Source organism: Ovis aries, chromosome 1, assembly GCF_016772045.2.
Source record: "Ovis aries strain OAR_USU_Benz2616 breed Rambouillet chromosome 1, ARS-UI_Ramb_v3.0, whole genome shotgun sequence".
NCBI classification, from domain to species: domain Eukaryota; kingdom Metazoa; phylum Chordata; class Mammalia; order Artiodactyla; family Bovidae; genus Ovis; species Ovis aries.
The window spans coordinates 80,331,936-80,345,654 of NC_056054.1; the positions used below are offsets into that span (position 1 = coordinate 80,331,936).

At 34.1% G+C, this 13,719-nt stretch overlaps 1 protein-coding gene across 1 annotated transcript in view; it reads right to left on the bottom strand.

Annotated features, from left to right (window-relative positions):
• The window catches only part of COL11A1 (collagen type XI alpha 1 chain), a 225,180-nt gene that overhangs the window by 185,970 nt on the left and 25,491 nt on the right, over nucleotides 1-13,719 (bottom strand). The window contains exons 2-4 of the mRNA XM_004002244.6: nucleotides 9,852-10,019; nucleotides 5,000-5,213; nucleotides 1,200-1,362 (exon numbers count right to left, since the gene is read on the bottom strand). Coding sequence (XP_004002293.3) covers nucleotides 1,200-1,362; nucleotides 5,000-5,213; nucleotides 9,852-10,019 — 545 coding nt within the window. The remainder of the gene's footprint in view (nucleotides 1-1,199; nucleotides 1,363-4,999; nucleotides 5,214-9,851; nucleotides 10,020-13,719) is intronic.

Below are 13,719 nucleotides of genomic sequence, written 5' to 3' on the forward strand. Positions count from 1 at the left end.
ACTGATGTTCATAAACAGTTTAATTTTAAAATAGAATACTGTAAACCTAAAATTAAATTATTTATAATACTCATTCATTTAATAAATAAATATTCATTTATCATTTGTGTGCAATCAATGCATGATATTGAAATAACTGAGAGTTTATTATTACATATTGTCTGAATCAGTTTGTCATTAATTTAGTGTGATATACTGTATTAAAACATTTTGTTTAGAGTCAAAGACCTGGGTATATACTAATGCAGAAACTCAGAAACAAACAGAATCCCAAATAATCTGAAATGTTGCAAATAATAGTTCTATTTGAAATTATGCTATTGATTATATAACTAAGCACAGAAATGCAATATTCTACTGGCCCTCTGAATTTCCACTGTGGTTTCTGAAAACACATACTATGTGTACATACATATCTCTATATACGTATCAGCAGAATGCAGCAAATGTATTTCCATGTAAAACTTGTCTATTAAACCATATTATATTATACAGCTTTACTTTGTTACACTTTGAAAACTAAGTTATTCAAAAATGGTATAAAAACAATCATCAGTAATGACTGAATAGCTCAGGAGTGCACCCCTTCATGGAGTCAAATGTGTTTGTTCCATTAATAATTGAATAAATGAAAATTAAAGCAAGAGTTACCAGATACAATGACGGAAGGGTCAAATAAATAATGTGATTATCATACCTGGCCAATTATAACTGGAAAGGAGCTTTTAACCATTACCTTCACATTGAAATAGTGATTTTTTAAAATATAGTTTGTCTTTTGGAGTATCTCTATTTTACCTTGGAAACACACACACACACACACACACACACACAAATCTGACTTGTACATTTCATTAACTTAATCTCTGAGAGAAGGAAGTGAAGAAAATGTTCTTTTCTCCAAAGAAAACAATGCAAAGTACCAAGAGGAAAGCCATTTGCCTTTCCCAAGAGAATAGCATGCCAGTGTTTAAATCAACCAATCTCTATTAAAGTTTCCCAGGTTTTATAGTCACCACTGTCTACTCATTCTCTTACTGAACAATAGAAAGCATCACTGCTATACACACAGGGGAAGAAAGTAGGTCACCCTTTAAAGTTTACAACTTTGCTTTATAGCATATATGGATTGTTGCTATTATTAACTCTACTCATCTGAATTAATAATCTTCAGAAAAATAAAGTTTGATTTATTTTACCTCAAAAACTTCTTCATCCAAAATCCTTGTCCCGAAAACCATAATTCCATTGGTGTCAACGATTGCTTTCTCACTTCTGTCAAGTGGTTTTGTAGTTTTCTTCTTACAATCAACAATCATTGTCACAGTTTTCTTCTCCACACTGATTGCTACCCGGTGCCACCTTAAAAAGCCAAATAATTCTGTATGTTCCAAAGATGTTGTCAAACCATTATTCATGTGAGAGTACAATGTATTTTAAATTATACAAGTGATCTTAAATTATACAAAATGTAGGCTTATTTATTAATCAATCAGTTAACAAGTGGCTACTTAGTATCCAGAGCAGTGGTAAGTACTCAAAGTCACACAGCCATGTAAATGCACAGCAGATTTGGCTGTCTGTGCTGATAAGGAAGTGCCCATCCTCTGCTTCACCTTGTGTTGAAACAATAGCTTGATCTCACCATGTCCTCATGAGGGTATTTGATAGAGATTAGGGGTGGGATATGGGATAAGTAATAGTTTCTATGTACATAAATGCTTTCTTCCAATGTGGAATTTCACTTAAAAGAATTCTACTTGAGAGATCCCCTGATATGGGCTCTAAAAGGGTATGTCTACTAATTGAATGAATGCTCCATCTGGAGCAATTGAACGTTTAATTGTAAGACACAATGTGCTTCTCTGTCTTTATTCGCATTTATTTCAAGTGCTTTCGTTTTCTTTTTCCATTTTAATTTCAAGACAGTTATATTTCAGTATTGTGGGCAGGATCCAAGACTGAGACACAATATCTCTCCTTTCCAGAGTTGGCAGGAAGTAAAGAAAGCATAGTCAATGCATGTGTGGAGTGAGACTCTCAATTCACTCTGAAGCTACTGCTCCAGCTAATTCAGGGCAGGGATGACAGGCTTTGCAGTGGGGGTGGGGATGGGGTGGGATGGGCGGGGGTGGGGGGGTAGGAGTGGAGATGTGGCCAGTCCTTTGGAAATACAAATACCCTAATCAAAATCACAAAATGGTGGGTTTTATTAACAGTATCTTGTGCTAACATAAACAACTAAATGAAGCTCACTTGGATTTTGCAAACCACTCTTATTTTTCCAAATGAAAAGTGCTAAATTAATATTCCAGAAGTTTCTAGGACTATATCCATAAAATAAAGTACCCAAAGAGTTGCAGGAGCCTCTCAAAAATCTGTTTCATGTGACTTGGCATGACTACTGATGAGGACCAAGTATATTTCCATATACACTTAATCTTTGTTCTTTCCATAGTAATTTCAGCTAGCATAGGCATCTGCTTGGTTTGAATTGCACAAAGATTTATATTAGGAGGCACTTAATACTGTGAGAGTAAAATTTACACATGTTTCTGCCAAGAAGCCTGTGTCTTCAATTAAACCCTCTCCACTACTGCGGGCATGTGCTTTTCATTAACATAAAATAAAAATGATTTCTTTCAATTGTTGAAAGTTGATTAGGACTCTAAACTGGAATTTTGTTGAATTAATTTAAGGTCTGATAATAATATGTCATAATCATGGTGTCACATACAATGTTCAAAATACTAAATTAGCCTTAAATTTTGGAAACATTCTTAATTATCCTCTTTCTGTCATACTACACATTCATATCATCAGGAAATCTGTCAATCCTGTATTCACAGGATATTCAGGATTCAAATCTCACAATTTTGACCAGGTAACCATGTCTCTCTCCTAGACTCCTAACTGGTCCCTGCTCCCACTCTGATGCAACCAGAGTGGCCATTTTAAAATATGAGTCATATCAAGTTTCTCTCTAGCTAAAAGCTAACCTGATACTCCCAGTAAAAGCCAAAGTACTAACTCTGCCTAACCGTGCCTCTCTTCCATCTCATGTCCACATTTCTGCTTTCTGATTCACAGTACTCCAGCCACACTTCTGCCTCTTTCTTGTTCCTTTCACCTAATTCACTTTGCCAGGAATGCTCTTCCTCCATAATCCCCCATGCTCACTCCCTGGCTTCTAAGGTCTTTGCTCAAGGCAACCATGCCAAAGAGGACTGCTGTATTTAAAAAATAAAATTTAAAAAATTTAAAAAATAAAAAACTAAAAAAAAAAAAACACAATCTATAACAGTATACCCTACACTTCTTACTCTGATGTATTTTCACTCATAGAATTATCATCACTTTTCATATTAAGGATAATGATGTAAATTACTTGGGAAAGCCCAGTTTTTTCCTGGGTTTGAGAGGCAGTTTTTCCATGGTTCTGACAACGGTAATCTGATCTGAACAGCTATTTCTTTCTTATGTCTATAATCAAATGTTATATTTGTGATAAATCTCTTTAGTAGCCTAAATTCAGCAATAAAATATCAAGTACATTTAAGAAACATTTATTTGTCTTTAGCTGCTCCTGAAATGATAGGGAGCAAAACAATATTAAACAATATTCACAATACAGAATTCAGCATGATTTTCTTAAGAGAGTGGCTGTTATTGGATAGTTTGACTATCTGAGTTCAAACCTCACCTTTGCCACTTTACAAATGCAAATTACTTAAACTCCCAGTACCTCACTTCCCTTATCTGTAAAATGGGTTTATTAATATTATTTTCTTCAAAGAGTTGTGAAAAATTAAATGTTAACTTGCATAAGGCGTTCACAACAGTATACAGCACATATTGAGTATTATATAAAACTTCCTATGATTGTCAATATTAATATTATTGGTGCATGCATGCATGCTAAGTCACTTCAGTCATGTCCAACTCTTTGAAACCCTGTGAACTGTAGCCCACCAGGCTCCTCTGTCCATGGAATTCTCCAGGTAAGAATACTGGAGTGGGTTAACAGCCCTCCTGCAGGGGATCTTTCCAATTCAGGGATCGAACCCAAGTCTCTTTTGTCTCCAGCATTGGCAGACGGGTTCTTTACCGCTAGCTCCATCTAAGGAAGTCAAATTAGATCATTCTTTAGCTCAAAACGTCTACAGTGACTTCATATTTACCCGCAATAAAATCCAAAATGTTTACAATCACCTATAATCCAATGTATTATGGACTTCCCTGGTGGCTCATTAAAAAAGAATCCTCCTGCCAATGCAGGAGATGTGGGTTTCATCCCTGGGTCAGAGTGAGTGAGTAAAGTCGCTCAGTCGTGTCCGACTCTTAAGATCCCCTAAAGAAGAAAATGGCAACCCACTCCAGTGTTCTTGTCTGGGAAATCCCATGGACAGAGGAGCCTGGCCATCTACATGGGGCTGCAAAAGAGTCAGATAGGACTTACTGACCAAACAACAACACAAAGTGTTACACCATTTGCCCTCCCACTGCTTCTCCATCCTCAACCAACGTTTCACTCTGTTCCTGCCACACTGGCATCCTTGATGTTGCTTAGGCCAAATCAGTCACAGCCAGAATCAGAGGCTGTGCATTTGTTTTTCCTTCGTGTGGAATACTATCCTTTTAATTATTAGCAGTGGCATGCATCCTACCACCTTTGCGTGTCACCTTCTTAGTAAGACTATCCCTGACCTCACTCCTTAAAACTGTACTCCCCACCATCATCCCCTAGTCTTTTCATTGCTATATTTCTCCCTGTCACTTATCACCATCTGATAAACTATTCATTAGTAATTTTTTTATCATTCACTGCTTGTCTACCCAGATTGTAAACTATGTAAGATTAGGTATTTTATTGTTTTGTTCATTTCTGCATCACCACTCCCTAGAAAAGCTGCATCACACTTTATAAATATTTGTTGAATGACCAAATGAAGGAACTGCTTTCCACACCATTAAAACATTGGATTATTGTGTTACTTACTTTCCATCTGCAATGTTAACAGTTCTAAAAAGGGGATAGTCTTCTGGGGCAGGTTTTCCAGTGTGGTCTTCATACAGGAAAACGGGTGATCTCCCAACCTCAACACCAACTTGCTGAATACCATGCTCATTATATATAGATAAAAGGAAAGACTGAATTCCTTTCTTGGGTTTTATTGTAAATAATATTGAAAAGTCTTCTGGAAAAGCTCCCCCTGAAAGCAGAATGCCAAAGAGTCAGAAATTCCAAACTATTCCTGGATCACCCTATTATTTTTGAGCTTACCAATATGGTCTTAACCAGTAACCAAATTTCAAACAGTAATAACGATACTGACTTAAAAACCAGTGGGGAAGGGATTCTATTAATCTTTGTCTGTAATAATTGTTGAAGCTGTATTCAAACTTCGCCGTCACTCATGTAAAGCACAAGGATTATGTAAAATTGGATGCATAGTTAGGAAACAAGATCTTGGTGCCAATTCAATATCAAACACACAAGAAGCACTTTTAGAACACTTAAGATGAAATTCTGGTGTACACTTTGTATTTTCTGCCTTTGTCTAATCTGTGCTCTTTATCCTCTTTTTAAAGAGGCATTGTAAGGACACAACATATGATGGTACTCTTTTAGTCATCTCTTCAAAAGCTAAAGATTTTCTGAGCAGTTTTTTCTATCACACATGAAGTTTCACTAATAAAAAGCTTATGTCATTAAATCAACACTCTTATATATTTGGTTAATTTGATTCTAAATTTAGGAGGGTTAGTTTTTTTTCTTTTCCCTCTCATCATCATATCCCAAATATCCAACATGGGGTCAGATCTACATAAGTTCTTAGTAAGCATTTATTAAATAAATATATAAATTAAATAGTACCACAATATATCTCAGATATTTAAACAATGACTATTGTGTATTTTTTTTAACTAAAAACACTGCATATAAATTTTTGGGTTCTATTTTTCAAAAATAAGTTTACATATATATTTTATTTAATCCTTTTACTACTCTGGGACATAAGTAAACTAGGCATTATTATTTGAAGGATGAGCTTATTTAAATTAAAAATTTTACATATGCAAAACTGGTGTATATGTGCATACATAAGCCAGCACCAAGAAATTCCATATTCAGTCCATCTATTACATACATGATTATGTATGGTAGTATGAAATAATAGAAATACTACAAATATGAATGCCATGAATTCAAATTCAGAAGACTATAGGAGACTTTAAGTTTTAATTTGAAGAATTTATAGAAGTGAGAGGGATACTTATACATAAAGATATTCAGTTCAGTTTAGTTCGGTTCAGTCGCTCAGTCATGTCCGACTCTTTGCGACCCCATGAATCGCAGCATGCCAAGTCAATTAATTAGAATACTATTTATAATAATAAAACATTAAAATTGCCTGCAGTGGTTGGGACTGGTTAAATAAAATTTTAAAATATTAATATAGTGGAATTCTATGCAGTCACTTAAAATAATGTAGTGGGAAGATGTATTATGAAATGGAATTAATTAAAATGCTATGGAAAGCAAATTAGACTATGTCACAAAGAAGTCAATTAACGTTACCTATTTGGTTCTAATCTACCTAAAATCTAGATACTCTAAAATCTAGATAGATGCCTCCAAATAAATAATGTCTACTTAAAATTCTTAATTTTAATCTTTAAAATAATTTACCAATAAAACCTCACTGGATCACAAATAGATCATAAAAACCTTGCTTTCATTGCAATTTATACACATACACAAACACACACACAGAGTAAGAATTTTGTTTGATATGATTTGTGCCACAGAGATATACAATTTTATATTTATGAAAATCAATAGAAGAAAAATGATCATGTATATAGAATGGAAAGATAATAAAACACATCAATTAACAAAAACATCTTTTAGCTTCTTCTACTACAAATAAAAATATAAGTAATATAGCCTAAAATTGAGGAAGCTCAATAACAAAGTTTTTTCTTCAAATGATTAAATCAAAATGTTGTTGAGAATTATAGAACTTCTTTCCCTGAATACCTCAATTTTCAAATACGTTCTGTATTCAAAAAAATGATGCCAAAATAGTATGAGTTGGAGAAAACAATATTTTCTCATTTTTGCAAAAATTATTTAATAAAGGACATTTACAAAAAGAGGAATTTCAGGAAATAGTATATTCATGTAAGACTTAATAAGTTGTAGCAAATATTAATCATCCCATGTATGTAATACAGCTTTTGAAAATTGTCAAATTCTAATTATAGCAATGAGTAAAATCTTTCAATTATAGAAGCATTTCTCAATTTAAAATTAAGCAATAATATTTTAATTGTAATCTTTAAGTTATGACCTTTAAAAAATAAATTCTAAAAAATCATGACTCAATATCAAAATGTCCACAATATAACCTAGACACTTATTTAGATTCCTCCCTATAAGATGCTAATCAAATTTGTTTCAACCAACTAAGTCTATCAGAGATAATTCATTGCAAAGTAAGTTCAATAACACAAATTCAACCACTTAAGATGTGAAATTTTATCTAAATAGTAGTGATCAGTATATATGATATAGAAAAAAATGTGTAATTTTGCAACTTAGTATGTTTTAAAATGTATAAACACAAACTAAGAATAAAGTATCCTCTCTATTAAATGATTGTTGTTAGAGGAAAAAAAAATGTTACCACCTTTAAGTGTGTATACATAAATCCTAGATGAGTAATAATCACTCAGAAGAGTATATCAGATTCAAAAACGATTCCTTAAATTGGCTTTTAACATCAATAGATATTGCATCCATGAATACATTTGATATTAAAAAAGCACAATAACTACTATTTGGGTTTAATTTTTAACTTGTGATCCATATATTTCCATGCAGAATATGTCTCCCTTTAAATAAAATCTCTTTCTGTAGTAACTTAGTGGTTGGTAGAGTTTTTAAAATCATGTGTGAAGGTAATTTTGCATAATGGGAAAAGCCCACTTTTGTCTAAAAAGAGCCCCCAAACTATCTCTCAGCTTTAAGTCATCCATGGGTTCTGTGACTGTATTCAAATATTTCACATTTCTAACACCTAATCCATTACTTGGGTTGAAATATTCTTCTTTCCAGGTGGTTATGAACATAAAGTTCACTATACACAACGTTTCTAGTACTATGTCTGTCCCACAGCAGGTGTTCTAAACAGACCAGGTAAAATTTGCAAATTACAGCATCTATTCAGGTCACAGGAACAGAGTTCTCAGGTATTTAAATTTAAGGTCTCAAATTGGGACTTTGGAGGACATATACCTTAACTCAACAGAACATTACAATGACAATCTGAAAACACTTCCCCCAGCCCTAATGTTGAAGTTTCCAATACTACTGCTTACTTCATTCATTAGCAAAGAAGTTGTTACTTTGTGTTTTCATAATGAAAGGAAAAGTATTTCAAATAAATTTCCCAAGAATTTTCACTATTTTAATAAAGAATACTACTCACATATTCACCTCCAATTTTTTAATGGTGAAAGTGTTGTTGGCAATTCTTATTAAATGCTCTTTTGTATTAATTGACAGGAAGCTACCCTATCTTCCAGGAAGGTAACCCTATAATCACTTGCATGCAGAAAGAGATATAGATGTCTCTTCCTATCTGAATTACTCATTATTAAAATCACATACCTAAGACACAATGTTTTGAGAAGAGGGGGAAATGATTATTCTATTAACTGACATAGAAGGACCTCCTAGAAGTACACGTTGTGCTCTTTTTTCAAGAATAAACAACAGAAATAATCAAATTAATCAAAATAACTACTACACCAGAAGGCAGAAAAACTGATCCTGAGATGATGAGCCACATATAAAAAATTATAGACCAACTTCTTGAGTACCTCTAAAGCTTTTCCATTAATCTATTTTACTCTCTGCTTCTCTCTTGAAAATTACCATCCTTTTCCTATTTCAGCATTAGAGTGCAAATAAAGAGAAAAGCAGCTTAATTTTTACCATTTACAACTTTCAATTTGATTTGAAAAACATTTCATGAATTTAATTTTTCATTTTAAGTCAGGAAAAAGTGTGCATTTTATCTTTATATTTGCATTTTGTTATTTTTTGTCCACCACAAATTTGCATTTTTCAAGACAGGAAATATTTGGAAGAATCAATGATTTAGCAAAATAAATCTATGTACAAAAATACTTTAAAATGTATTTTCTTGAAAAATATGCTATTTTGCTTTGTAAATTTTTAGTCCTTTGATTTATAATTTTTCTATCAATAGAGAAGTTTTATGTAAAAATAGGGAACTTGAGTTCCTTCACATGAGGACAGTAGAGGATAATATGAAGAATTTAAAGGATAAATTGTTTCTGAAAAGATCCTAAAAGACCAAAAAGGAATACTTGATAAGACAATATTGGCCTTGGCAATTAAACAAACCCTGCATTAAATATTGACCTTCTGTAATATGGGTTAAGTCAGAGTCTCAGTGAAATTCAGTTTCTTTTTCTGTTAAATAGGAACCAGGCTACTCAACCTAGTGAAGATGTAAGAGAAAAACAATGGATATGTATCCAATAACAAGCAAGCACTCATAATAATGTACTTACTAAGAAAATATGATACTCAGAAATTGTCATTCACTACTCCCTTTCCCTACATTATCATGACTTCTAGACAATTAATACCAGGTCATTTAGTGCTTTCAAGGACAGGAAAAAAAAATTCACCAAGTATTTTTCAAACCATTATGAAAAATCCCCCCATAATTGTGCATTATGTAGCATGATAAAAAGGAATAATAATAGTTATCAAAGCAGCAGTAGTCACAGTAGTAAAAAGAACATACCTGAAAATAATTGTTTCGTTGGGGCACTAAGTTGTGCTTGCTTTGAAACTCTGTAAGCAGTATCTGAATCTTTTGAATTCTTTCTGTTTGTGCAAAAGCCGGTTGTTTTTGATATTCCCTCTGGAGAATTGTGAAAATCTAGAGCTTTTAGTACATCAACTGGAGCAGCTGAAAAATACGTTAAAAATAGGGAAAAGTAATTGAACAAATAATCTAATAAAAATGAGTTATTTTTTAAACAGAGGAAATTGTATCCTACTTCTCAAATCTATGTATCACCTGCCATGCTTCCTTAACACTAAGTTGGGGGGCTGAGAAGAGGAGGAACAGGTAAAATATAAACTGCAACGTTCTCAAACACAAAATATCTCAATCAGAAATTAAATTACAGAAAAGCAAAACATATTGAAAAAGCCAGCATTTGTACATATCCCATTAATTTCTAATCAACATACTATATTCAACTATTCATAATTTAAAGAAGTGATTATAAAGATTCAAATTCACAATGAATGTTATATATAAGCATTGTAAAATGTGCAGCTCCTAAGCCATACTGAATGCCCAATGATAAGTTAAAAGCTGTTTAAAAGAATACCTAACAAAATATAATGCCCTTGCTTTGAATGTTTTCCTATGAAAGTCCCTGGAGATACTAAGGTGTTGTTGTTTTTTTTTTTTTTTTTCCTTTTTATGTAGCCTCAGGGTGCCTAGAATAGGCTGTTTGTTGGCAGAAACATAAATTTCCCAAATCCAATCCATTTCAGCTACCTCCTGCTACTAACCTTAAACTTCCCCTTTGTAAGTGTAATCCTTTAGATAAACTTTATGTTTCAAATGGCTTCATGGACCATAATTCACATTCCATGCAATTCACCCAATCAAAGTATAAAATCTGTTCGTTGTGGTACATTGCCAACAGCAAAGGCGAAAAGGAAAGATACCCATTTGAATGCAGAGTTCCAAAGAATAGCAAGGAAAGATAAGAAAGCCTTCCTCAGGGATCAATGTAAAGAAATAGAGGAAAACAATAGAATTGAAAAGACTAGAGATCTCTTCAAGAAAATTAGAGATACCAAAGGTAAATTTCATGCAAAGATGGGTTCAATAAAGGACAGAAATGGTATGGGACTTAAGAGAAACAGAAGATATTAAAAAGACGTGGCAAGAATACACAGAACTGTACAAAAAAGATCTTCACAACCCAGATAATCATGATGGTGTGATCACTCATCTAGAGCCAGTCATCCTGGAATATGAAGTCAAGGAAACAAAGCTAGTGGAGGTGACGGAATTCCAGTTGAGCTATTTCAAATCCCAAAAGATGATGCTGTGAAAGTGCTACACACAATACATCAGCAAATTTGGAAAACTCAGCATTGGCCACAGGACTGGGAAAGGTCAGTTTTCATTCCAATCCCAAAGGAAGGCAATGCCAAAGAATGCTCAAACTACTGCACAATTGCACTCATCTCACACGTTAGTAAAGTAATGCTCAAAATTCTCCAAGCCAGGCTTCAGCAATACATGAACCGTGAACTTCCAGATGTTCAAGCTGGTTTTAGAAAAGGCAGAAGAACCAGAAATCAAATTGCCAACATCCGCTGGATCATCGAAAAAGTGAGGGTTTCAGAAAAGTATCTATCTATTTCTGCTTTATTGACTAGGCCAAAGCCTTTGACTGTGTGGATCACTATAAACTGTGGGAAATTCTGAAAGAGATGGGAATACCAGACCACCTGACCTGCCTCTTGAGAAACCTGTATGCAGGTCAGGAAGCAACAGTTAGAACTGGACATGGAACAGACTGGTTCCAAATAGGAAAAGGAGTATGTCAAGGTTGTATATTGTCACCCTGCTTATTTAACTTATATGCAGAGTACATCATGAGAAACGCTGGGCTGCAGGAAGCAGAAGCTAGAATCAAGATTGCTGGGACAAATATCAATAACCTCAGATATGCAGATGACACCACCCTTATGGCAGAAAGTGAAGAAGAACTAAAGAGTCTCTTGATGAAAGTGAAAGTGGAGAGTGAAAAAGTTGGCTTAAAGCTCAACATTCAGAAAACGAAGATCATGGCATCAGGTCCCATCACTTCACAGCAAATAGATGGGGATATAGTGGAAACAGTGGCTGACTTTATTTCGGGGGACTCCAAAGTCATTGCAGATGGTGATTGCAGCCATGAAATTAAACGACGCTTACTCCTTGGAAGGAAAGTTATGACCAACCTAGACAGGATATTCAAAAGCAGAGACATTACTTTGCCAACAAAGGTCCGTCTAGTTAAGGTTATGGTTTCTCCAATGGTCATGTATGGATGTGAGAGTTGGACTATAAAGAAAGATGAGCACTGAATAATTGATGCTTTTGAACTGTGGTGTTGGAGAAGACTCTTGAGAGTCCCTTGGACTGCAAGGAGATCCAACTAGTCCATCCTAAAGGAGATCAGTCCTGGGTGTTCATTAGAAGGACTGATGTTGAAGCTGAAACTGCAATATTTTGGCCACCTGATGAGAAGAGCTGACTCATTGGAAAAGACCCTGATGCTGGGAAAGATTGAGCACAGGAGAAGGAGACAACAGAGGATGAGATGACTGGATGGCATCACTGACTCAATGGACATGAGTTTGGGTGAACTCCGGGAGTTGGTGATGGACAGGAAGGCCTGGCATGCTGCAGTTCATGGGGTCGTGAAAAGTCAGACATGACTGAGTGACTGAACTGAACTGAACCATGCTATATTGTATTTATACTAATGTTCCCTGATGGCTCAATGGTAAAGAATCAGCCTATCAATGCAGGAGACTTGGGTTTGATCCCTGGTTGGGGAGATTCTCCGGAGAAGGAAATGGCAACTCATTCCAGTATTCTTGATTAGGAAATAGCATGGACAGAGGAGCCTGGTGGGCTACAGTCCATGGGGTCACAAAAGAGCTGGATACGACAGTGAATAAACAACTTCATTTACTATTCATTCTTTAAATTGTTGTAAAATATGTACAACATAAATTTTTGCCATTTTAAAGTGTACAATTTAATAGCATAATTAAATTCACAATGTTATGCAATCATCAATACTATTTCCAAAACTTCTTTAGCCCAAACTGAAGCTGTTTAACCATTAAGCAATAAGTCTCTATTCCTCTCCTAGGCCCAGGCACTGGTTACTGATAATTTACTCTCCATTTCTATGAACTTTGCTATTCTAGAAATTTCAAATAATTGGCCCCATATAATATCTCTAAAAATACTAAACATAGAAGTATCCCATGACCAAACAATGCCATTCTTAGGTATATACTTAAGTGAATTGAAAGTCGGAATTTAAAAAAGACATCTGTATGTGAATGTTCATTGCAACATTATTCACAATAATGAAAAAGTGAAAACAAACCAAGATTCCATTAATATGTGGATAGATTCACAAAATGTGATATATACATATAATAGAATGTGATTCAACCAGAAAAGGAATGAAGTTCTAATACATGCTACCACATGGGACCTTTGAAACACAATACTGCATGAAATAAACCAGATATAAAAGGACAAATGATTTTTTAGACTCATCAAAACATGATTCAGGTGGTGTAAACATTGTTATAAAAACAGACCTGGGAATCCATATTACTCAATATACTCATATTCATTGACTTTCTATGTTTAATCAAAAATAATCAAAATAAATAATAATAATAAATAATCAAAAATAAAACTATTCATATAAGGCTATATTTGGCCAATCTATCACTGAGCATGTCTGAGGCTGCAAGTATATAGATTTTATTTAATTAATTAGACTACAAATATTTAGATTCTACTTAAGGAAGCACTAAACATGCCCCAATAATTATGTGGGAGG